This window comes from Elephas maximus, chromosome 21 (assembly GCF_024166365.1).
Source record: "Elephas maximus indicus isolate mEleMax1 chromosome 21, mEleMax1 primary haplotype, whole genome shotgun sequence".
Taxonomy (NCBI): Eukaryota; Metazoa; Chordata; class Mammalia; order Proboscidea; family Elephantidae; genus Elephas; species Elephas maximus.
This window is the reverse complement of record NC_064839.1, coordinates 50087501-50113830: the sequence shown is the minus strand read 5'-3', so window position 1 is coordinate 50113830 and position 26330 is coordinate 50087501. Positions and strand designations below refer to the sequence as shown.

General features: G+C 43.4%; 1 protein-coding gene across 2 annotated transcripts; it reads left to right on the top strand.

The window, feature by feature from the left end:
• Positions 1–13: 13 nt before the first annotated feature.
• On the top strand, positions 14–23899 carry HSDL1 (hydroxysteroid dehydrogenase like 1). Of its 2 annotated transcripts, XM_049864681.1 has the most exons (6): positions 17–104; positions 12482–12543; positions 14227–14458; positions 15803–16248; positions 16459–16686; positions 21541–23899. In XM_049864681.1, exons 3-6 carry the CDS (start codon positions 14239–14241, stop codon positions 21637–21639), a joined length of 993 nt encoding a protein of 330 aa, XP_049720638.1. In that variant the 5' UTR covers positions 17–104; positions 12482–12543; positions 14227–14238; the 3' UTR covers positions 21640–23899. The 2 variants fall into 2 exon arrangements, with proteins under 2 accessions (XP_049720637.1, XP_049720638.1); XM_049864680.1 differs by lacking the exon at positions 12482–12543 and having other exon boundaries at positions 14–104; positions 21541–23898.
• Positions 23900–26330: the final 2431 nt, after the last annotated feature.

Here is a 26330-nt window from a genome sequence, read left to right as displayed (position 1 = left end):
CGGTCACGTGGGGGCGTGCCCGGCGGCAGCTGCGGCGGCGGTGACGGGGGCGGTGGCCGCGCGGGCCTGGAGGGACTGGGCCGGAGACTGCGCCGCCTCTGCAGGTACCGCGCCCCTCGCACCCTCGATCCAACCCTCTCCTCGGTCCCCAGCCTCCGCTGGGTCCTTGGCGCGAGCCTCCTTCAGAGCCCCCAACCACGCCCCCCAGGGTCGTCCCCTTGGCTTCCTCGGAACCCCCCCTCCGGAACTCCCGCTCCACTCTTACCTCAAATACCCGCCCTCAGCACCCCCTCCTTCGAGACTAGTCACCCTGGCCCGTCCCCCCAAATCCCGGAACGCCCCGTTCCCTAGACTCCATCTCCATGCGCCCCCCTCCGCGTTGCACACCAGCGGACCCCCCCACTTCTCATCCCCCCCTTTAGGATCCGGCAGTTCTGGCGGCTCCACCTTCCCCCAGCACGAACCCCTCTCTCCCCCTAGACCCTAACGGGCTCCTCCCTGGAGAGGCTTTCGAGTCACCAGCTTTGTCAGCTTTATTTTCTATTCTAGACGGTTTGGTTGGAGTAGGATTTTATTGTCTTTTTTTCTGTACTGGAAATGATTCCGAAGAATAGAACTGTTAAAAGGCAGCAGCAATTCCTAATAGTCGGATCGTTTGTCTAGATGCTTCCCCCGTGATCGGCCCTGCCAGGTTCCCTTTCAAGTGCTAGAGGGAAGGTCCCTGTTCTAAAGGAGCTTGTAGCCCAGACACGGCCTGGCATCCAGACAGCTGCAGCACCTCGAGTGTGTGCAGGTTACTGGGAGGCAGCCTGGCGTGAAGGCTTCCAGCCAGGGCTCGGGACTTGGGTAGACCTTGGTCTGAATTCCGGCAGCTTCTTCGCTGTGGGCTCCTGGGTATGTCATTTTACTTCTCTGTGCCTCAATTTCCCTATCTGTCCACTGGGGATGATTGTAACCCTACCTTATGAGATTGATGAGAGAATAAAGTCAGGGTAGAGGGTAAAGCACTAAGAGTGTTTTGCACAGTCAGCACTTAGTTTCGGCTCTGGCTACGGATAGTTTATGGGTAACATTGAACACTGAATAACACTGGCTAATAAAAACCAAAATCAAACCTATTGCTGTTGAGTCGATTCTGACTCATAGCAACCCTATAGGAGAGTAGAACTGCCCCATAGAGTTTCCAAGGAGCTTCTGGTGGATTCGAACTGCAGACCCGGTGAGCAGCTCTTAACCACTATGCCACCAGAGTTTCCATAGTGGCTAATAAAAAAAAAAATAGCTAATATTTATTGGCCACTTATGGTTCAGGCACTGTTCTAAGTGTTTTATATGTATTACCTCATTTATTTCTCATGATATTAGCTAGGAACTATTATCCACATTTTACAGATAGTGTAAGGGAAGCAAAGAGGTGAAGTAACTTCACCTTCACTTAAGACACAAAGCTTTTAAATGGAGAGCCTGGATTCCAACTCAGTGTCCTTTCCCAGTGTCTGAGGTCTCAATTGTTGTTGTTTTCAGCTGCCATTGAGTTGGCCCCTGAGTCATAGCATCCCCATGCAAAACTCAGTGAAACTTCCCAGTCCTGCACCATCCATATGATCAGTTTTGGATTGGACTGTTGTGATCCACAGGGTTTTCATTGGCCGATTTTTGGAAGTAGATTGCCAGGCCTTTCTTCCTAGTCTGTCTTACTCTGGAAGCTCTGCTGAAGCCCATTCAGCATCATAGCAACATGAAAGCCTGCACTGACAGATGGGTGGTGGCTGCGCATGAGGTGCATTGGCCGGGAGTCAAACCCAGGTCTCCCGAATGGAATGGGAGAATTCAACCATTAAACCACTAATGCCCTCATTGTCTTAGTTACCATACTCATAACCAAGGACATAGAGTTCAGCAAACTGGTTCTGCTATTATTATTTCTTTTCAGATAGTTGTTTATTGTGATAAAATTGGCATAACAAAATTTCACCATTTTATCCAGTTTAAAATGTACGATTCAGTGGTTTTTATTATATTCATGATATTGTGCAGCCGTCACCACCGTCTAATTCCGGGACATGTTCATCACCCCCAAGAGAAATCCAGTATCATTAGCAGTCACTTCCAGTTCCCCCATCTCCCCATCCCTTAACCCCGCCAAAACCAAACCCATTGCCATCGAGTTGATTCAGACTCATAGTGACCTTATAGGACAGGTTAGAACTGTCCCGTAGGGTTTCTAAGACTGTAATCTTTGCGGAAGTAGACTGCCACATCATTCTCCTGAGGAGTGACTAGTGGGTTCAAACCACTGACTTTTCAGTTAGCAACCAAGCACTTAATCACTATGCCACTGGGGCTCCTTCCCCCATCCCTTGGCAACCATTGATCTACTTTCTGTCTCCATGGATTTGCTTATTCTGGACATTTTGTATAAATGAAGTCATGTGATTCATAGCCTTCTGTGTCTGGCTTCTTTCACTCAGCATGATGTTTTTAAGGGTCACCCATGTCTTAGCATGTACCAGTACTTCATTCATTTTTATGGCTCAGCAATGTTCCATTGTATGGATGTACCACATTTTGTTTATGCATTCAGCAATAGGTGGACATAGGGGTTGTTTTTACTTTTTTGCTGTTGTGAAAAGTGCTGCTATAAACATTCATATACGAGTTTTTGTGTGAACATAAGTTTTCAGCTCTTGTGTATACATTCAGGAGTGGGATACCATTATTATTTTAATTCTTGCTACACAGAGACATGAAAGTCAGGAGTATTGGATCTTGGTTGAGAATCTGGTTTTCCAACTTCCATGTTGCTGGTCTTTCCTCTCAGCTCTTCCACTTTTCAATTTACTGCTGTACCAAAAATTGGCAAAGGAATGTAAGGAAATTCCAAAAAGTCATGATACACCAATAATAACTTTTTCAAAGTGCTGACACGAAGTTTGAGAAGCTTCTTCAGTTTTTCCTCTGTGAGAGTGAAATGTGAGCTTTGAACACAAAGCAGTATTTGATTGTATTTATTAGGTAGATACTGTATACAGAGCACCATGCAAAGTGCGGTGGAGGAGTATTAAAGATGTATGAGATCTCACCCTCACGCTTTCACAAAGTTCCAGGAAGATTAAAAACAAATCTGAAAAGCAAAAACTGTAAGCTTTTAGAAAATATTTCCGTGACATGGGACGAAAGTGGAATTTCTGAAACAAAACAACAAGCAAAACATGAAGGGATAAGATTGATAAATTTGACTACATTAAGACATTCAGTTCATCAAAAGAGCTATAAAGAGACAGAAAACATGGAGAACTAGCATCTAGAATAGGTAAAGATTTCTTCTAATTCTGAAAGAAGACCACACTAGAAAAATGGACAAGAGATAGCACAGGCATTGCATAGATAACACAAATGGCACTGAAATAAAAGAATTTCAACCTCATGAGTAATCAGTGAAATGTGAATTAAAAGCATAACGAGATACGATTTTGCAATTCCATATTGGCAGAGGAGAACAGGTGGACAGTGCTTGCCATTGGTGAGGATGCTGTGGGAGTGTAGATTGGTTCAACTACCTTGGCAGTATCCAGTTTAATGCATGGATGGCCTGTGACCCAGCAGCTCAACTCCTAGGCCTTGTACCTTGGAGAAACCCTTGTTCGTGTGCCTGGGAGGCACGTTCAAGAATGTTCACAGTAGCACTGTTCATAATTATAAATAAAAACAAGAGCAACCCAAATGCCCATTGGCAATGGATATGTGAGTTGTGAACTGTTGATACTGTGAAAAACTGTACACAGTGGAAGTGTGTGAACTAAGTTACAGGCATCATCACAGATCAATACCAAAACAATGTTGAGTGAAAGACACAAGTCACTGTGTGATTCTTTTACATGAAGTTCAAACCAGGCAGAATTGAACAATACTATAATACTGTCGTTTCAGAATACATGCTTGGGGGTGGGGAGTGGGGTTACCACTATTAAAAAAAAAAAAAAAGACAGCAAGGAAATGGTTACCTTCAGTGTGGACGAAGAGGGTGTGAACAGGAAGAAGCGTATATGGGGCTTCTAAAAACTTTTATTTGTTAAGTAGGGTGGTGGCTGCATGGGTGTTTTATTACTCCTAAACTATACGCGTAATAGTTTTAATACACTATTGAATGTGTGTCCTAGTTATCTAGTGTTGCTGTAACAGAAATAACAGAAGTGGTCAGCTTTAACAAGAAATTTAATTTTCTCGCAGTATAAATCTGAATTCAAGGTGCCGGGTATAAAGGAAAGCTTTCTCTGCGGTTCTGGGGGAAGGTCCTTGTTCCTTGGCTCCTTAGTGATCTTATTGTGGCTTGGCGTCTTGTCTTCCCCCATCTCAGATTGCTAGCTTAATCTGCTCTTTTATGTCTCCAAAGAGATTGATTTAAGACAGGGCATATACTAAAACTACCTCATTAACATAACAAAGGAAACCCGTTCCCAAATGGGATTATAACCACAGGTATAATGGTTACGATTTACGACATACATTTTTGGAGGATACAGTTTGGTTGATAGCAAGGTGTTTTTCAATTAAAAAAAAAATTACAGAAGAATTAGTTTTAGATGCATTTCCTATCCCTAAGAGGCCTGTGCTGTAGTTGGGGAACCAAGATGTAAACAGACTTAAGCCTTTAAATAAAATCCAAATTAGTGTGTGGTAAGTGCCGTATTGCAAAGAGCAAGTGCCGTATAAGGAGCCCTGGTGGCGCAACAGTTAAGCACTTGGCTGCTAATTGCAAGGTTGACAGTTCACACCCACCTAGCAGCTCTGCAGGAGAAAGATCTGTTGATTTGCTTCCTTAAAGATTACAGCCTAGGAAACCCTATGGGGCAGTTCTTCTGTGTCACATGGCAGCGTTAGGAGTCTAAATCGACTCATGGCACCCAACAACAAGAAGTGCCAAATGGGTGAGTGAGGCAGAGAGGAATACAGACCCGAGATCAGGGCGCCGGCCTGGAAAGGGAAGGGGCTCACAGGTGTTAGGTCTTCATTCACCGGGGCCTGCCATTATAGGTGCTTATCAGTAAGTGCTGGAAGTGAATCCAGGAGAGGACATGGGGCTATTACGGAGCTATGGTGGCACAGTGGTTAAGAGCTACGGCTGCTAACCAAAGAAGTTGGCAGTTGGAACCCACCAGCCACTCCTTGGAAACCCTGTGGGGCAATTCTCCTCTATCCTACAGGGTTGCTCGCCTTTAGGGCAGTGTTATCTCTTAAATTTCCTGTTGCTGTTATAAGGAGGCCTGGTGGTAAAGTGGTTAAGCACTCGGCTGCTATCCAGAAGGTTGGCAGTTTGAACCCACCAGCTGCTCTGAGGGAGAACGATGTGGCAGTCTCCTTCCGTAAAGATTTACAGCCTTGGAAACCATATGGGGCAGTTTACGCTGTCCTTCAGGGTTTCTATGAGTGGAATCAACTCGATGGCAGTGAGTTCAGTTTTTTTTGGATTGCTGTTACAACAAATTAACTCAAATACAGGTAGTCCCTGACTTAAGTGACGGGGTTCTGTTCTGACAGCTACTTCCTCTTAAGTTGATCCTGACATAAGTCGAATACTTCACTTTTTTTTAGTTTTCATTATTATTAGTTTTTATTATCAGGTTTTTTTAATCTTTATAAATCTGATCTTGATTTGTTTTTGGAGGTTGGAATCATTACATTTGAGAATAACAATTACATGCTGCAACAATGTATGTAGTGCATATTACTAAGAATAAGATATATGAAAAAAACCCAAAAACGAGTGATCGTAAGTGCAGTTTGTCGTAACTCAAATATGTCTTAAGTCAGGGACTACCTGTACAGCGGCTTGAAACAACACACATTTATTATCTTACAGCTCTGGAAGTCAGAAGTCTAAAATCAGTGTCACTGAACTGAATCAAGGCGTCTGCAGGGCTGGTTCCTTCTGGAGGCTCTGAGGGACAATCTGTTCCTTGCCTTTGCGAGCTTCTAGGGGCCACCTGCTTTCCATGCCTGGTGGCTCCTTCCTCTGCCTTTGAATCCAGCAGCACCCCAACTTCACATCTCTCTCTCTGACCTCTGCATCTGTTCTCACATCCACTTCTCTACCCTTACTCTCCTGCCTCCCTCTTACGAGGACCCTTGTGATTACATTGGAAACCCCGGTGGTATAGTGGTTAAGAGCTTTGGCTGTTAACCAAAAGATTGGTAGTTCAAATCTGCCAGGCGCTTCTTGGAAACCATATGGGGCAGTTCTGCTCTGTCCTATAGGGTTGCTATGAGTTGGAATGGACTGCATTGCAATGGGGACAGGGTGATTACATTTAGGGCCCACCAGGTTAGCCTCCCCATCTCAAGGTCTTTAACTTAATCACATGTGCACAGACTCTTTTGCCATGTAAAGTAGCATATTCATAGGTTCTGGGGATTAGGGTCAGGACATCTTTGAAGGGCCATTATTCAGTCCACCACACTATCATTTGCTAGTGCATTGTCTTTTTCCTATCCTACTTGCTTTATTTTCTTTAGAGACACTTTGGACCACCTGTTTTATGTTCTTTTACCCACCCCAGACCATCCATTTGGATAGCTTGGTGATGCCTAAGCTTCAGCCAAGACTTCTCTCCCAGAACCACTGACTCATGAAGGTTCTTCTTTTGGTCTTACTGCGTTTTGTCCTGCTGGGCTGAGTCAGCTAAACTGTAGGTCAGGATAATGTTACAGGCCAGAGCAGTGGTTCTTTGAAGAGGTGACTTTGCTCTCTGCAGTGTTGGTCATGTGTCTCCCATGACACTGTTGTACTATTACCTTTTTGTGATGAGTATAGCCCTTGTGAATATTGCCCTGCAGAAGTAAAAGATGCTGAAAGAATCGCTCGTCTTCGTATTTTGATGACAGTTCTGATTTACTCTTTTCCTCTTATTTGATTCTCTCTTGTTTCCTGCACTGATGTTTTAGTTTTCTAAAACATTTTTAATTGTTTTAACATTGCTTTCTAAAGAATGGGCTTTTCTTAGTTACAGACTAATGCTTTTAACTAACTAATCCATCCCTGGTGGTGCAGTGGTTAAGAGTTCGGCTGATAACCAGAAGGTCAGCAGTTTGAACCCACAGCTGCTCCCTGGAAACCCTGTGGGGCAGTTCTACTCTGTCCTATATGGTTGCTATGAGTCGGAATTGAATTGGCAGCAATGGGTTTGGTTTTGTTTTTTTTTTAATCCACAGAAAAATTAGCCAGCCAGACCCCAAAAACAAGTTAAATGCTGCTTGATAGCCGCACATATCTGGCAGGTTTCTAGACTTAAGTGTGTTATTATACCTCTAAAACTGTGTTTCAGTGAAAGGCCACAAGCCTTCCTGCAATTTAATGGTTTTGGGGGAAGGACTGATTACTTCTTTCAGTAGAAAGGCTGTATTTCCCGTCATGTGCTTAAGGGCAGGGAACAGGATAGAGATAAAAATGTAATGAATTTATGATTTCCCATTCTTTTCCATTTATGGTGCATCAGGGTATAAACTTAGGTGCGATGATGTGGGGTGTGCATAAACAGCAGCCAGGGGTCCCAGTACCCTGTGCTCTCAGCTGCTGTTCTCTATGCCTAACTAGGAAGACTTGGGCTCAGCCCCATCACTTCTTGCCTGCACTGTTACAACAGCCCCCTCCACTGCTGCCAGTTGCTTTCTGGAAACAAACTTGATGGACCCTCTCCTTTGATGCCAAGGATTCATTCCAAATGCTTCAGCTTGGTGTAAAGGCCTGCCACACTCTGGCCTTACCTCCCAGCCCCGTTGACATGGCTCTGCACACATCCTGGCCTGTAATCACATTTGAATTTACACTGTTTCCTGAGCGGGCTGGGTCTTTGACAGTGCTGTCCTTGGGATACCCCAGGATGCCCCTCCTTCTCTGCCTGACAAAGTCTCACCGGTACTTCGAGACACATGACCCTCTCTTCAAAAGCACCCTTGCACCATTGCTCTGCAGTGGCCCTGCTTATCTGTCTGTGAATTCTGGGTACACAGGCATGGTACACAGTCCTGGCTTATTCATGATGGTGCCCTTGGTATCTGACAGTGACTTGTATTCTTCATTGGCATTTTGTTGTTTTCAGGTGCTGCCGAGTCAATTATCGACTCGTAGCAACCCCATGGGATGAAGTAGAACTGCACTATAGAGGTTTCCAGGCTATAATCTCCATGGGAGCAGATCACCAGGTCTTTCTCCCACAGAGCTGCTAGGTGGGTTTGAACCACCAGCCTTTCAGTTAGCAGCTGGGCACTTAACCGTTGTACCACCGGGGCTCCTTCGTTACTGTTTAGTAGTTTGGTTTTCCACATAGGCTACCATGTAGACATTCCTATAGACCAGTGACCATGCACACCTAGGCTTCTTGGCTGTTTTGTTTACTATGCATCTTAGGCTAGGTTCTCTAGAGAAGCAAAACCAGTAAAACATATAAATATACGCAGAAATTTATATCAAGGAAATGGCTCACGTGGTTGTAGAGGCTGGAATGTGGGTCAGGCTGGAGGCTTCTCCTGATTCACGTAGCCACAGGGCCTGGTGAACCCGAGATCAGTAAGTCAGACAGCAGGGCTCAGGCTCGAGGACTGATGAATCCCAAGATTGGGAGGCCGCTAGCTCAAGTCCCAAGAATTGGAGGTCAGATGAGCAGGATCCAGCTGTAGGATCCAGTGTGAGCAAAAGCCCATGAGCCTTGCCAGAAAGTACACTTACGTTGGATGCAGGCCACACCCCCAAGAAAACTCCCTTTCAACTGATTGGCTGTCACAGCAGATTCACTCATGGAGGTGACCACATTATATCAAATCTCATCATGGAGGTGATCACATAATTATCTGACTGCCAAACAGTGTCATAATTGCCAAACCACTTAGAATCATGGCCCAGCCAAGTTGACGTACAACCTTAACGATCACTATGCATAAACAGTGAACAAACGACTGCTTTAACTCTTTAGTTACTGTTGGTTTCAGGGTACACCAGCCACTTTTTGTGCTTCTGGACCTCATAGGTAGTACGTTATTGCAGTTCCAATGCATTTAGCACCAAGGTGGGTCCCTTTTGAAGTGCATTAAGATTATACCTGAGTTGGAGCCTCATTGTTAACGTAGATTGAGCATTCTATTGGGTGATAGTTCCTGGTTGTGTGAAATTTGTAAACTTTTTCCTTTTTTCCCCTTTATTTCTGTGAGATGAAGCTTGCAACCATGATTACAGCTTTCCTGTGTGATACTTAGGGAGCTCTGATGGGTTCGTTTTGTTTTTTCTGTGTCATATTTGCAGAGTCAGAAGTTCCCCATGTAACCTAATGGAAAAAACAAAACCAAACCAAGCCTGTTGCTGTCGAGTCAATTCTGACTCATAGTGACCCTATAGGACAGAGTAGAACTGCCCCATAGGATTTCCAAGGAGCAGCTGGTAGATTTGAACTGCCAACCTTTTAGTTAACAGCCGTAGCTCTTAACCACTATGCCACCAGCGTTTCCAACCTAATGGAAAGGCACCTGCAATAAATTGTTTAGTTCTTATTGGTATATTGTCATACTACGGATCTGTGACACCACAGTGCCACTCACCTTATTGGTAGCTTGTATTACCAGATCATATTTTTCAAAATTCATACTACCAGCCAAAAATTTAAACACTCAATTAGTAAGCATACATTCTAATACTGAAAGCACATGCCATCAAAAAACTAAAGATAAAAATTTGGTAACAAAAGAGTTTTAAAGTGTTAAAAAGCAAAGATGCCACTTTCAGGACTCAGGTGCACCTGACCCAAGCCGTGGTATATTCATTCACCTTATATGCATGCAAAAGCTGGACAGTGAATAAGAAAAACCAGAGAAGAATTGATATACTTGAATTATGATGTTGGTGAAGAATATTGGTTATACCATAGACTGCCAGAAGAACGAACAAGTCTGTTTTGGAAGAAGTACAACCAGAATGCTCCTTAAAAGTGAGGATAGTGAGACTTCATCTTGCTTACTTTGGACATGTTATCAGGAGGGACTGGTCCTTGGAGGAGGACATTATGCTTGGTAAAGTAGAGGGTCAGTGAAACAGAGGAATACCCTCAACAACATGAATTGACACAGTGGCTGTAACAATAGACTGAAACATATCCATGATCGTGAGGATGTCACAGGACCGGGCAGTGTTTTGTTCTCTTGTGCATGGGGTCATTATGAATCGGAACCCACTTGATGGCACCTAACAACGATAGCAACATGCATAAATAAATCAGTCTTTGATTTATTGGTCTTCTGTGAGTTTGGTTAGTGCAACTTGGATCCCTCCACCTTGAGTTGCCTCTGAGGAAAGGTAAATCACATTTCCTTACATCAAGCTGAGGACCAGGCCTTTCATCCCATCAGTCCTCCTCTGATTAGCCATGATATACATTTAGGGTACTTGTCTATGGTAGAACTGTAATGTTGACATTTCATAGCACATTCCTGCTGACAAGATGGTGACTGGGCAGCTGAGGGGTGGAGTTGAGGAGCCAGGCCAAGATGAGATTGAAGCCACCTGACACGACTGCTCTTCAGTCAGCTCAGCACTCATAACCCTCTCTGCTGGGCTGAGCAGAAGGGCCCTAGAGGGTTGTATCCCCTCAGCTTTTCTTTCTGTCAAGGATCAGAGGACTGTGTATATGTTCCTGCCATGTGAAGACTGAGAGCAAGATAGGACATACTGTGGCCTGTGAGCTGCAGTGAGGGACTGGCTAGTGCAGCTTAATCCAGTATTCATGGAGCTCCTTCTCTGTGCCAGGAGCTGTGGGAGGTGCTGGAGGAACAGAGGGGAGTAAGATTGGCCTCTGCCCTAGAGGAGCTCCACCAGTAGGCGGTGTTACAAACACAAGACAATTCTAATGAATGCATGTGGCCGAAGGAGAGGGTGCAGATTTAGTACAGGGTCTTCTCATTTCCTCATTCCCGCAGCACCTGCCCCACTCACAGTCTTGAAGATGCTGCACCCCAAATACATATGGCACCTTCCTCCCTGTACCTTCCCCCCCGCCCCTGCCCCAGCTGATTAGTCACATTGTGGTACCTGAACTGAGGTGGGCCAGCTAGAGTCTACCAGGATCTGGAGTAGAGATGCCAAGACAGGCTGAAGTGGTGTTGGAAGGTCAAGTGTACTTCACAGGTGGAGCTGAGGGTGGTTTGCAGAGAGGGAGAGAGAGAGAAAAAGGGAGAGTGGCCAAGATGAAACCCCAGGCAGATGCCAGGGAGAGGAAGGTCAAGATCATGGCTAGGTGGCTGTTGTCTCATCCCACCCACCCTGCCTGTCTCCTGGGCTTGGGCTTCCTAATGGTCACTGATATCTTCGCAGTTTGCCCCCTTTCTCTAAGCTAACTTAGATAGATTTTGTCCCATGTGATGAAATCTTCCTTAATAAAAGAAGGGGCGGGAAAAGGGGTGCACCTTCCAGCTAAATCTTAAGGGAGGCAGGGACTTGGGTGAAACACACGCTGGTCTGCATGTTTTGAATTCTGCGATGAGGCTCTTTTGTGTTTGGTGAATACTTTGCTGCCTAGACAGGGATTCCCTGCAGAAGGAGTTTTGTGTTTTTTTTTAATTTTTTAAATGTAATTAATTTTGTTGTTGAGAATATACACAGCAAAATATGCCAATTCAATAGTTTCGACATGTACAATTAAGTTACCTTGGTTAGTTTCAGGGGTTCATCCAGCCTCCATGGCTCCAGAAAGTCTGGATTCCATGAGAATTTGAAATTCTGCATTTTCCCCCTTTTGTGTGTTTTCCCTCTTTAGCTGGAGGCTTTGCCCTCCTTGGCCCCACACAGGCTTTCCCACCTCAGTCTGTAATTAGACATTTTTTCATAGTGTAGATGGGTTTCAGAGTCCTTTTGGGGTGCTTTTTTAGGGCTCAAGCTAAGGGGAAGAATTAGGGGATATGAAGAAGTCCTTGAGAGGAAGCAGTATGATCGGTCCCCTTACGCCCTCACACCTAGCAAGCACTCCAGTTGCCCAACATGCAATGAAAAACCCAGATCCTGTGTCATACCAGCCACACTCCAGGTGCTCAGTAGCCACATGTGGTTAGTTGCTGCCATATTGGGTGGTGCAGGTCTAGAACATGCCATTGCTGTAGAAAGTTCTATTGGACAGCCCTGCTCTGGAGTTTGCAAAATGCTTGTACACAACTATATTTCATTTTGTTGCTTGAGACTCTATTATTGACCCTGTTTACAGGTGAGAAAATGGAGGAGTTCGTCCAGCCTTCATGGTTCCAGAAAATCTGGATTCCATGAGAATTTGAAATTCTGTTTCCACTTTTGATCAGGATTCTTCTATAGAATCTCTGATCCAAATGTTCAGTAATCGTAGCCAGGAACGTTTTCTTAATTTGTAAAAGCTTGTATCTTAGTTGTGTATCATTCTCCCAGCTGAGCTACAGGGAGAAGATGAGGACTTTGTTTCTTACTGGTCTTTGTTCACAGATTGGCCCTAAGAGAAAGACAGAGCAGCAGACTCTTGCAGGACGGGAGCTGGCAGAGACAAGGTGAGAGAAAACCAAGGGTAGACAGTGACTCAGAGCAGGAAAAACTTGGAAACCCTGTTTGTAGTCAGTTACTTGTTGCTAGGGTTTTTAAAATTTTTTTAAAAATATTTTGTTGTTGAGAATATATGCAGCAAAATGTAGACCAATTCAACCGTTTCTATACATACAGTTCAGTGACACTGATTACATTCTTAGGCTTGTGCAACCATTCTCACCTGCCTTTTCTGAGTTCTTCCTCCCCCATTAACATAAACTCACTGCCTCCTAAGGTTCCTGTCAAATCTGTCAACTTGGTCTTGTCACTTTGATCCCATATAGATAGTTCTTGAAAGAGCTTAATGGTCAAGGCAGACCTTTTTTAACTAGTTAAGCTGAACTGTTGTTTGGTTTTAAGAAGACTTGAAGGGATATTTTTGGTTTTGAGTTTAAAGATTATCTCAGGGTAGTAGTTTCAGAAGTTTATCCATCCTCAGTGGCTCCAGGAAGTTCTGGAGTCCATGAAAATTTGAAACTCTGTTCTGCATTTTCCCCCTTTGATCAGGATTCATCTGCAGAATCTTTGATCAAAATGTTCAGTAACGGTAGCCAGGCAGTGTCTAGTTCTTCTGGTGTCTTGGCCAAGGAGGCTGTTGTTCATGAAGGCAATTAGCTGTACATTCCATATCCTCCTCCTGTTCCTGACTCTCCTTCCTCTGTTGCTCCAGATGAAGGGAGATCAATTCTTGTGCCTTGGGTGAACACTTGCTAGGGTCTTTTTACTACACAAGTGTTTAAATTCTTAGGGAAAAAAATGTTTCAGGGGGAAGATGTTCTCCTTACACAACTTCCCATCTGTGTGGTCGCTCTATGAGGTATGTTTTATTGTGTGCGGTTGAGTCGATTCTGACTCATAGAGACCGCATGTACCAGAGTTGAACTGTCCCATAGGGTTTTCTTGACTATAGCTTTTATGGGAGCGGATTGCCAGGCATTTTCTTCCACAGAGACACTAGGTGAGTTCCACCTGCTGACCCTTCAGGTAGCAGTCGAGCACTCAACCATTTGTGCCACCCAGGGACTCCGGAGACATATTAGTGCATATAAGTTATTATTTTTTGGATCTTAGTAGGAATTTGATGACTCTGGGTAGTTTTGTTGGTTAATTTTCTTGGAAGAAAAGCACTTTCTAAGCCATAAAAAACAAACAAAAAAACCCATTGCCATCAAGTCGATTCCAACTCACAGCAACCCTATAGGACAGAGTAGAACTGCCCCATAGGGTTTCCAAGGAGCAGCTGGTAGATTTGAACTGCCGAGCTTTTGGTTACCAGCTGAGCTCTTAACCACTGTGCCACAAGGGCTTCGTTTTAAGCGATAGCTCTCAAGTAATACGATGATAAATTGACTGGATCCACAGACTGAGGAGCCCTAATGGCGCTCTGCAGGAGAAGAATGTGGCAGTCTGCTCCCGTAAAGATTACAGCCTTGGAAATCCTATGGGGAGGTTCTATGTGAGGTGGAATTGACTCGATGGCATTGGGTTTGGTGTTTTTTGGTTTGGATCCACAGGCTACGTGCATTTGAAAAGTAACTGTTACTGGAATTCAAAATTTTCAAGGTCACATGTCTCTTGATGCCTTCCTTAACTGAAACTGTATGGTCATTTAACTTACTAACCAAAGAAGGTCTCTCCCTTCCCTGCAGGTTTCCATCACCATGGCTGCCGTGGACAGCTTCTACCTGTTGTATAGGGAGATTGCCAGGTCTTGCAATTGCTATATGGAAGCCCTAGCTTTGGTTGGAGCCTGGTATACGGCCAGAAAGAGCATCACTGTTGTCTGCGACTTCTACAGCCTGGTCCGGCTGCATTTTATCCCTCGCTTGGTGAGCAGAGTGGATCTGATCAAGCAATACGGAAGATGGGCGGTTGTTAGTGGTAAGAAAGGAGATTGCAATTCTTGCCTAATTTAAAGTCAAAATCATCTTTTCTGTTCAAGTTGTGTTTTAAGTCGGATGCATCACTCAAAGAGCTTCTGAATTTAATGTGATGCTTTTACGGATCATGGTGATTGAAAAAGAAAACTTAGTACCCCTGTTATGGTTATGTTCCCGTTGTCGTACTGCCCTCTTCTTAGGAAGGACTTTCCTCATGACTCCTCTCCTCGCTCTGCCTTCTCCTATTCGCAGTCCTACTCCAGCCCCACCTTCTAACCCCTCACCTTTCTTTTTTGCTCCCTGTTTTGAAATTGTCCTTGGACACCATCACCATTTTCAGAAGTGCTTCACCTATTTTAAATATTTTAATTTATGATTGTTCCCCAGAAAAAGTACCTCCTGGCACACATTCACTCCAGATACAAGTTTGAAAACGACTCCATACTGTGTGTCCTATCACCTTGGTAAATGTAAAACAGCTCTTTATCTGTCATCCGTCAGGGTGTCTAGGAGAACCTCTAACTAGCATATATCAGTCCCTGGATGGTGCAAATAGTTAACGTGCTCAGCTGCTAACCAAAGGTTGGAGGCTCCAGTCCACTTAAAGGTGCCTCGGGAGAAAGGCCTGGCAATCTACTTCTGAAAAATCAGCCATTGAAAACCCTGTGGAGCACAGTTCTAATCTGACACACAGGGTTGCCATGAGTTGGAATTGACTTGTTGACAACTGATTTTTATCATTTGTCTATTGGTTCAACATTGTTGTCCTTGACTCATAAATATTAAAACTCATTTTAAGTGTGCATTTTTCTCTGCTTAAACATGGTAATGGGCTATTTCAGATCCATTTTTTGAATAATTTATTTTTGTTGTCACCGAGGATATACATAGCAGAACAGACACCAATTCAACAATTTCTGCACGTACAATTTGATGACATTGATTGCATTCTTCAAGCTGTGCAACCGCTGTCACTCATTCTCTTTTTCTGAGTTATTTTTCCCCCATTAACGTAAACTCACTGTCCCATGAGTTTCTTATCTAGCCTTTCGAGTAGCTGTTGTCAGTTTGGTTCCATATACATAGATATTGAAAGAGCACAGTGCTCGAGGCAGACATTCTTCCCTGGTAGAGCTAAACTATTACTTAGTTTTGAGAAGACTTCTGGGGACATTTTTGGCTTGTGGTTTAAGGTTTAAAGATTATCTCAGGGGAATAGTTTCAGGTGTTCAGCCAGCTTCCATTGCTCTGGAAAGTCTGGATTCCATGCGAATTTGAAATTCAGATCCATTTTAAAAGTTCCCCCCATGAAACGAGCGTGTTCACTTTCTCCCTTGCGTTGTAGGTGCAACCAGTGGGATTGGAAAAGCCTATGCTGAAGAGCTGGCAAGCCGTGGTCTCAATATTGTCCTGATCAGTCGGAACAAAGAGAAGTTACAAATTGTTGCTAAAGACATAGCTGACACTTACAAAGTGGAAACTGACATTATAGTTGCAGACTTCAGCAATGGCCGTGAGATCTATGTCCCAATTCGAGAAGCCCTGAAAGACAAAGACATTGGCATCTTAGTAAATAATGTAGGTGTGTTCTACCCCTACCCCCAGTACTTTACTCAGGTCTCCGAGGACAAACTCTGGGACATCATTAACGTAAACATCGCCGCAGCTAGTTTGATGGTCCATATAGTGTTACCAGGGATGGTGGAGAGAAAGAAAGGCGCTATCGTCACTGTCTCTTCCGGCTCCTGCTGCAAGCCAACTCCCCAGCTGGCCGCATTTTCTGCTTCTAAGGTAATGTATTAATTACTAGAAAGTGAAATCGTAATGCAACAGACAATTTATTACAGTTGTTTGGTCAGATTTGTTGAGTACTTTGTCAGCAACCATGTTTACTTATACTGTGTTTTTTCCTGAAATTATAGTAACCAAAGTTTTCTTTTTTTTCTGGATATTCTTTCAATTTCCTGAAAACTAAGCCTTTTCCCCCGTCTGTTTTAACAGGCATATTTAGACCACTTCAGCAGAGCGTTACAATATGAATATGCTTCTAAAGGCATCTTTGTACAGAGTCTGATCCCGTTCTACGTAGCTACCAACATGACTGCTCACAGCAGCTTTCTGCGCAAATGCCGGTGGTTGGTGCCTTCACCCAAAGTATACGCACATCATGCTGTTTCTACCCTTGGAATTTCAAAAAGGACCCCAGGGTACTGGTCCCATTCCATTCAGGTAACACTACGCTCTCTGCCCTTGTAATGAGATTAATTCATCCCAAACCTTTATAAATGATACACAGGACTCTGTGGAAGCCCAGTGCTGAAAGATGAGAATTATAGAATGTGATTCTTGATGATTGTGGTTAAGGCACTGAATTTTCTTTTGTGGAATTATTATATTAAGACTATTCAAACGTTTAATCTCTATGACACCTAGAAGATGAAATATGCTGCTTTAATGTAAGTAAGTAGGTGGTAAAACCAAAAAAAACCCAAACCCATTGGCGTCCAGTTAGTTCTGAATCATAGCGACCCTGTAGTGCAGAGCAGAACTGCCCCATGGTTTCCAAGGAGTGCCTGGTGGATTTGAACTGCTGACCTTTTGGTTAGCAGATGTAGCTCTTAACCACTATGCCACCAGGGTTTCTTAATGAGGTCGTAGCAGTAGAAAAATACTATGTATTTATATGGGAATTTCAGAGGAAAAAAGATTCTACTAACGTTTGAAGGGGTATCTCTAAGTCAGTAGTGTAATCTGAACTCCATGAGACATAAACTAGGTCTTTATTTTATGTAACCAGTATGTCAGATAGCATCTCAGGGTGTTCTGCAATCCCCTTGTTCCAGAAGCATAGAATTTTTTTTTTTTTTTTTTTTTAAAGTGCATTATTCTGGCCTGGTAAAGATTGCCGTCTTTTAGTGTTTTAAAGAGAAACATTTTTGATCTTTGAAATTTTGATTCTTAGATAGAGAATGTGATGATTTATTGTAATAGACTTGTATTTCTTTATCTGGCATAGTATGTAGATGTGCCCTGTTTAAAAAAATTTTTTCTAGTATGTAGCATTTTCTTAATTACCAAATGCATATTTTTGGGACTATTTACATAAAGAGTATTATTAGGTTTAAAACCACCAAATAAATGGATAAGTGAGTCAACAGTTAATTTTTGCTTTTATCAAAGGATTTGGCAAAAAGTTTAAGAAGAAACAGTTTATTTAAGTGGCAATTTCCAGGTCCTTAGTTACTTGAGGAAAGCAAAGAAACCTAAACAAGTCGTCTTAGATGCTGCTGGCTGTTGGAGTTCCCTTAGAAATGAAGATGTAATGAGGATAGGGTTTAGATTCGGTAGGTGTTTTGACTGTTTATTGTTGTTGTTAGGTGCTGTTGAGTCAGTTCTGACTCATAGTGACGCCACGTACAACAGAACGAAACACTGTATGGTCCTGGACCATCCTTGCGATCGTTGCTATGTTTGAGCCCATTGCTGCAGCCACTGTGTCAATCCATCTCATGGAGGGTCTTCCTCTTTTTTGCTGGCCCTCTACTTTACCAAGCATGATGTCCTTCTCCAGGGACTGGTCCCTCCTGATAACATGTGCAAAGTACATCAGATACACTCTCACCATTCTCATGTCTAAGGAGCATTCTGATTGTACTTCTTCAAAGACAGGTTTGTTCATTCTTCTGGCAGTCCGTGGTATATTCAGTATTCTTCGCCAGCGCCATAATTCAAATGCAGTTTTTCTTCTTCGGTCTTACTCATTGTCCAGCTTTCGCATGCATGTGAGGTGATTGAAAATACCATGGCTTGGCTTAGGTCAGGCACACCTTAGTCCTCAAAGTGACATCTTTGCTTTTTAACACTGTTTATACACGCCAGTATTTTATTCACAATTGAACTTTGTTCACGTTGATGAGCTTTTCTTGAAAACATATTTTTTGTGCCAAGAAATTCTGTAAAGCCAATTCCTAGAGTAGTTTTCTATTCAAAGCCATTAAACTGTTGGCATTTTTTCCTATTTTCATTTATTCAAACTACTTTCAATGTTGTCAATATTTTTTTTTCAATTTTACAACAAAGATTTGATCTCATCAGTTGCTTTTCATCCATAGTAGATTTCTCTGATTGCTTTTGCCACTGTAATTTTTCTTTTGTAGTCATCATTTCTTCTGACTGCGGTCTTGCCAGGTTGAATTTTGCAGATCTAAATTTTGTCAAGATTTTAATCCTCTTTCAATCTCTTGTATATAAGAAATTTACTGTTTATGGAGTTTGACATGTCAAACATACTGCATGAAGTTTTATTTTGTGTTGTTTATTCAATTAGTCTTCCACATTATGAATGAAGTAAGAATGGTAGTTTATTTTTGGCCAGATATGGTGGTAGATTAATGAGAAGGGTTGAATGAAGAGGAAGTGGAAGGGTTGAATGAAGAGGAAGTGGAAGGGCTGAAGAGGAAGAAGAAGCACAAAATAGTCTCAGGTTTATGGCTTCGGAAACTCAGTGGTGTTACTCAGATAGGTAGCATAAGAGGGAGAATCAGGTTTTGGGAGAAATAGAGTTTTACACATAGCTAATTTGAAAGGGCCTGGGAAATGTTTATGAGGAGAAGAGGAGCTGGCAGGTGGATAGGTGGGAGCTCAGGTGAGAGGTTTGCATGGGAGATAAGGGTGTGCAAGTCACCAGCATCTAACTGGATGGTTAACTCTAGAGGTGGGTGCCATCACCCAAGGAGAGGTTGTAACAATAAGAAAAGAGTTTGAGGGCAGAGCCTCAAGGAGCTACAGAGTTTCAGGGGCCAGTGGTGGAAGAAGACCCAGCAAAGGAGACTGAGAAGGGCAGCCAGAGGGATTTGTAGGAAAACAGGTGAGAGTAGTTGGAGGGAAGCCAACGGGAGAGGTGGCTGTGAGGAGGGAGTAGTCATCAGTGCCAGGTGATGCCACTGTCCTGTAACGGAAGGACCAGAACATGCCTGCTGGGCGTGGTATCTTGGAAATCTTCAGTGACTTGCTGAAAGCACTTTTGGAGGGGTTTTCAGGAGAAGGCAGATTGTAGTGTGTTGACAAGTATTTAGAGGATGAGGACATGGAGACCATGTGTAAGGTAAACTCATTCAAGAAATAAGACTGTAGAGGGTGATGGGGAATGGGTTTTCTCCTTGTTAGCTGATTTATATAAGTTAGAAGAGCCTTGACTCTAATTTGATGCTGGAGGGAAGGAGCATGTGGAGAAGAAAACCCTTAGGTGTCTGGCACGGTATACCTGATGCTGTTCCCCTGGAAAAACACAGTGGCCAGGGGTGGAAATTAAAGAACAGAGCGAGTTCTAGATGCCGGCCCCTTCCCTGCTAAAACCAAAAAACCAAACCTGTTGCCGTTGAGTCAGTTCTCACTCACAGTAGCCCTATAGGACAGGGTAGAACTAGGTAGAGCTAGGCTGCGATCTTTTTTTTAAATTTATTTATTGTGCTTTTGGTGAAAGTTTACAAATGAAGTCAGTCTCTCATGGAAAAAGCTGTACACACCCCGCCGTGCACTCCCAGCTGCTCTCCCCTTGATGAGACAGCACATTCCTCCTCTCCACCCTGTGTTCCCCGTGTCCATTCAGCCAGCTCCTGTCCCCATCTTGCTTCTCATCTTGCCACCAGACAGGAGTCGCCTACATAGTCTCGTGTGTCTACTTGAGCCACAAAGTTCACTGCTTACCATCGTTGTCTATTTCATAGCCCAGGCCAATCCCTGTCTGTAGCGTTGGCTTCAGGAATGGTTCCAATCTTGGGCTATCAAAGGGTCCAGGGACCATGACCATCAGGGACCCTCTGGTCTCAGTCAGACCATTAAGCCTGGTCTTTTTACAAGAATTTAAGATATGTTCTCCTGCTCCATCAGGGATTCTCTGTTGTGTTCCCTGTCAGGGCAGTGATCAGTGGTAGCTGGCGCCATCTAGTTCTTCCGGTCTCAGGCTGATGGAGCCTCTGGTTTATGTGGCCTTTTCTGTCTCTTGGGCTCATATTCCTAGGATACAATCTTTAGGGAAGCAAACTGCCACATATTTCTCCCATGGAGTGACTGGTGGGTTCGAACTGCCAACCTTTCAGTTAGCAGCCAAGTGCTTAAGCGTTACACCATCAGGGCTCCTTTCCACACTAAATAAGTACTGAGAAAACATGTCAAGCAATACCACTTTGAAGGGGATCTGACTCTCTAGTGGTTCAGTTTAGCCTTGCCTGCAGGTTCCTCTCTAGGGAGCAGACACTCACTGCTCAGATCGCCTTGGATTTGGAACAGTTTGTTTAGGGCACAGGCTCCAAGGAGCACTATCCGGGTATTTTCCCTATAAAATCCTGGCTCTTCAAAGGGGTCCAGAGAAACCTTAAGGAGCCCTGGTGGCACAGTGGTTAAGCATTTGGCTGCTAATCGATAGGTAGGCGGTTTGAATCTACCACCTGCTTTGTGGGAGAAAGATGCGGTAGTCTACCTCTGTAAAGATTTAGACTTGGAAACCCTTCTGGGCAGTTCTACTCTCCTGTAGGTTTGCTATGACTTGGAATCAATTTGTCAGCAATGGGTTTTAAAGAAGCCTTAGTTATTTTGATAAGAAGTTACCCATGGTTCCCAACCAAATACTGGGCCTCTAGTGTCTTGTGTCTTGGTGTCTTAAGTTTTCTTGTTTAACTTACCTCCGTCTTGCTCCTCAAACCCCAGTTTCCTCATGCATTACTGACCATGTATGCATCTCTCTGTATCAACTGCCTTTTATTCTGGAATGATTTTATAATGAACATACTATTCATATCACATTAAGCAATGCTGTGTTTGTATTCTGTGTGTACGTCTGTCCAGCCTCACTGGAGAAAGGGGCTGAGTGGTGATCATTTTTCTTCTCTGTTCCCCATAGAGTCCAGGAGTATGATCTTATGCATAACTAGGTGCTAAGTATAGTAGCCCTGAAGCACTTTTTCCTTTGTTGTGTTTAATGTGATCAGTGGGTATATGTTGGATTAAATCCTAGGCTGATTTTAGCACTTCAGTGTTGATGGTTTTGGGGTCTAACCTTCTAACCTCTTTCTCTTTCATTTTTAGTTTCTTTTTGCACAGTACATGCCTGAGTGGCTCTGGGTGTGGGGAGCAAACATTCTCAACCGCTCATTACGTAAGGAGGCCTTATCCTGCAAAGCATGAACCTGGATCATCATTTAGGAAGTTTCGCCAACTTACCGGAACCTATGGTATTCTGACATTTGGAAGAACATGATTAATTCATCTCATGTATTTTTTGTTATTACTGGTTATTTAGCATACTGTTGAGTCATTTGCAAAGCAAACACGATGTTTTTAGAGAATGCTGTGGGGAAATCCTCGAGGAACACCTGAATGTTACAGAGCAAATAACAATCGTCGTGTAGGAACTAATTGGAGAAACCTAAATTTCAATGCATTTTTTCCCCTAAGCTTTTCAGGAGTCGTGTGAATCATGCTGCTCTCTCAACCAACGCAACCTGAAATTGAAAAATACTTAAAATATGACTTGTCAGCTCTTGTAATTTCAGATTTTTTTTTTAAGGGAAAATACCTATTTCACTAGCCGAATGGCAGTTTTGGTTTTCAGATGTTCATCAGGAAAGACTTTGTAAATGTGTGACTTTATAACTAAGATTGCTGGTATTATTAGCAGTGAATGTATGTGTGTGTTACGTTGCGTAGCTTTAGTTGTTTGTGTATGAAACTGCTGCTCTTCCACTGAGATTTCATCAGAGGTGTGTATGTGTGTCTATGAGCAATTTTATTTATGAGTAAATTACTTTAAAAAAGATTTCCTGTCAAGGTGGCTTAATGTGGAACCTTACGGGGTATTAAAAATCTAGATTATTCCTTTTCATACTAAACAAACCTACCCAGTCCTGTGCTGTTCATTTGCCACGTATAATATTACCTTGACGGCACTGGGTTGTTGGGTAATACTACTTTGCACATTCTGTTTTTCTTTTTAATCAACCGTGACATTAATTTATTCCTTGATTTGGACATGTACTGGGTGACTCTGAGTCACCTCTTGATTTATACAGATAATTATTGTGGATAAGTAGTGATTGCTCAGCCTGCGTTCCATTTCGTAACTGAAATGTAAGCCTTGGTAGAGCTTGCTATCTCTGGTTTCCATACACTTTTCTATGTCCTTTTCTCCCATTCCAGTAGCGTTATCGGTACAAACATCAAGTATTTGTGGAATAGTAGTTAAATACATATAAATTATGTCTGTGATAATGATGTATCTGTTGAGATAATATGTTAGAAGCTCATTCTTGATTTGTATAATGAATTAATGCCTTATAGTGAATCTTTTGTTGGTGTGAAGATAATTAGGCACAAACCCCTACAATGTGGGTTAACATTGAAACCTACTGTGAAATGTTTCTTTTGTTCAGGTCTTATAAAGCCAAACATTTTTAAGGACCGCATATGTAGTGCTTTGAAAACTGTAAATCACAGTATGAATATGGCAGTATGTGCATACTTAAAATTTAGAGTTGATATTGTGACACTGATACAGAAGCTAGTAAATTAGTTAAAAGTGAGATTTATGGAATTGTTTTCTTGTGAGATGATATAAGTAGGCCTTAGTTTGCTTTTATGTTATACGCACAGTTTTGTGAGTGACGTTGGCTACAGTATTTCCACCCATGACTTGGACTCAGAAGAGCAGTGGTTAAGTCCAGAAGTTCATCCACTGATAGACCATGTCTTGATAACAGAAGAGGATAAAATGTGAAAAATTACAAACTGGAGATTCTATGTAACACTGAATGTTTTGATGGAGTTTCCTTGGAAGCCTTTATTTTGTCACATTTGGCGTTTTCCCTCACCTACAATTAATTCATGGTCATTAAGGCTAGAAAAAATTTAACCTCATGCCACATTGACCTGAACTCTAATCGATGTGTGTGAGACGAAGCTGCAACTTTATGTAAAAATATCGTCTGAGAATTATAAGTAAACTTATGTGGTGCCGTGATGTCTTATATTTATAAATGAGGTCGTGAATCATTGTCATGTGATGAGACTAAGTAAACCATGTCCGTGATGTTTTTGAACTCTCTATTTAGCAGGATATAGGTAGATGTGCCGATCGGTACAAATGTGGTGTAAGCTTGTCCTTCGCTTTAGTGAAAGATCAAAACTGAGACTCTTCCTTAGGTTTTCTATCCTTCATGAAGTACTTTTTTCCTTTTTTGCCTCCAGAGCTCATTTGAGAGTCTTAGTTGCAGCATGGTTTGTGGATGGGGTTTCCTACTGAGAATGTGGGAAATAAGAACCTTTGAAACTTAATCTGTAAACTGAGAATTTAAAAATAAAAGCAGTTGCTGTTGCTTCTTTTGGAAGAGGCTTTGGTCCAAATGTTTGTAAATTAGTTGTTTGAAATAAGAGATACATTTTGCCCTCCCTCAAAGAAACAATTACAAAAAGTTACCAAAAATGAAGCCTTGACTACCTGTGGTAGTAATTCATTGATAGCTAATAATTCAGCAAGAAAATTGTACATAACAGTGTGTTCAGTATGTCTTTTGAAACTACTAAGTGTTTTCTTGACCTCATTTTCCTGATATGTTGAGTAAGATGAAGACTGATTTTGACCGTTGAATTTGGGATTGAGCCATTTCATTCAAGTGGAGGGGCTGAAGCTAGAGTGGAGTGGGTTCCAGGAAGAGTAGGAGGAAAAAAAGGGAGACAGCAGGTAGAGACAAGTCTTTTCAGGGGCCTTTTTTCCAACTCCAATTACTTAAAATCTCATTACATTTGGGAACCAGAGTCTTTAGTCTTGACAATCTGAGTCCTCCAAAACCAATTCCAGTCTATCAGCGTCTCAGTATTGTCTTGGCTGTTATGCTTTTAAAAAACATTTAGTTTTGAATAAAGATTTACCTTCCCATGGTGGCACAGTGGTTAAGAGCTCAGGCTGCTAACCAGGAGGTCAGCAGTTCACATCCACCAGATGCTCCTTGGAAACCCTATGGGGCAGTTCTACTCCGTCCTATAGGGTTGCTATGAGTTGGAATCGACTCCACAGCAATGGGTTTGGTCCCCCCCCCCCCCATGGAATACTGAATGCTTTATATCCATGAAGCAGCGAGTTTAGCAAGTTATTTTAGACCCTGGAGTAGTGGAAAACTGGTAGACCAGGATCCTGTAGCTCCCTGTGTCTTGCTTGGTAGATACCCAAGCAGCTTATCTCTGCCATACCCAAACCCAAAAACCAAACCCACTGCTGTTGAGTCAATCCTGACTCAAAGCGCCCCTATAGGACAGAGTAGAACTGCTCATAGAGTTTCCAAGGAGCGCCTGGCAGACTCGAACTGCCAACCTCTTGGTCAGCAGTCATAGCACTTAACCACTACGCCACCAGGGTTTCCCTGTCATACCCAGCCACCTTCAATTTATAGGCATTTTCAGGAGCTGGCAGCAGCATCCTCTTCTCTGTGTTGGGGCTTTGCTATCACATGACAGCTGTTTGCAACTCACTGTCAACCTGTGAATTCAATGGTATAGCGATTAAAAAAAAAAAAACCCTTGCCTTTGAGTTGAATTCTGATTCATGGCAACGCTATAGGATAGAGTAAAACTGCTCCATAGGGTTTCCAAGGCTGTAATATTTATGGAAGCAGACTGCCACATCTTTCTCCCATGGAGCTGCTGGTGGGTTCGATCCACCGACCTTTCGGTTAGCAGTAGAGAGCTTAACCACAGCACCACCAGGGCTGCCTGGCATAGTGATTGAGGGCTGTTAAAAGAAGCCTGGCCAAAATTAATGTACCCCAAATTAGAATGACACAGTTAAGATCAAATACATTACATGGTGACAGCAGAAAGCGCTTAACTTTGAGGATTTACAAATGCACAAGCGTCAAGAATCTCTGAAAGTTCATAAAATCGAACGTGACCTCAGAAGGGGGAGAAAGTCTTAAGCATCAGATACGGGTTGGTCTAAGTACTAACCCCCACCGCTTTTGAACATGTACTTGATGTATATGCTTCACTTAACCCTTATGAGTTAGGTATCAGTATCTCTATTTTTGGGTGAGGAAGCTGAGGTATGAAGAGGTGAAACAACTTGCCCAAGGTCACAAAGTGCCTGAGGTGGGATGACTTCTAGGCTGTCGACCAATGTATTCTGCTGTTCTATATTTAAGAGGTCACATAGATGGGATTTGGGATGGAGAGGTTTAGCCTATTAGGGTGGGAGTCGGACTGTCCGGAATTCGAATCCTCACAGCCACTTCACCTGTCTGCACCTCAGCTGCTGCTCGGTAACACAGGTAGCGATGCCTGTGATTTCGCTTAATTATGGGAGAGTGGAAAGGTGTTTAGCCCTGCACCTGGGAGTACTCCTGGTATTGGGCGATGAGGAAGAACTAGGGGTGGACAGACTTCCAGACTGGGTACTTGGGAAGGTGGTTTAAGCGGGGTTGGGGATTCTGAGATGCCCAGGCTGGGGAGAAAGGACCGTGAACCTGGCTTTGGATACAAACACCCTAGAGGGGCCCACAGGAAGTTTCCACTAAAGACGGTTCAACACGTTTCTGGCCAATGCCAGCAGACCTCCGAGCGACGGGGGTCCGTTTCACCAGGGTCGGACTCAGCTGGGCCGCTTTCCGAGATCCCGGCCCCAAAGCGTAGTGAATCCCCAGCGGAGGGATTCGAACCCCGGCTTCTCACAGACTGCCACCCGCTCCGGGGAAGTTGGCCACGCCCCTCCGCCTCTCGCCACACCCCCACGCTGCAAATGCCGCGAGACCTTAGCCCTTCTCCCGGTGCTCAGCCCGGCGGCTTGTAGGCGCCCGGAGCGCGCACGCAGGCCCCGGGCGCGCGGGGCACGC

Coding starts and splice junctions, on each gene's coding strand:
- HSDL1 (XM_049864681.1), top strand. CDS start 14,239: ATGGCTGCCGTGGACAGCTTCTACCTGTTGTATAGGGAGATTGCCAGG. Junction 14,459..15,802: donor AAGATGGGCGGTTGTTAGTG/GTAAGAAAGGAG, acceptor CTTGCGTTGTAG/GTGCAACCAGTGGGATTGGA. Junction 16,249..16,458: donor CCGCATTTTCTGCTTCTAAG/GTAATGTATTAA, acceptor CTGTTTTAACAG/GCATATTTAGACCACTTCAG.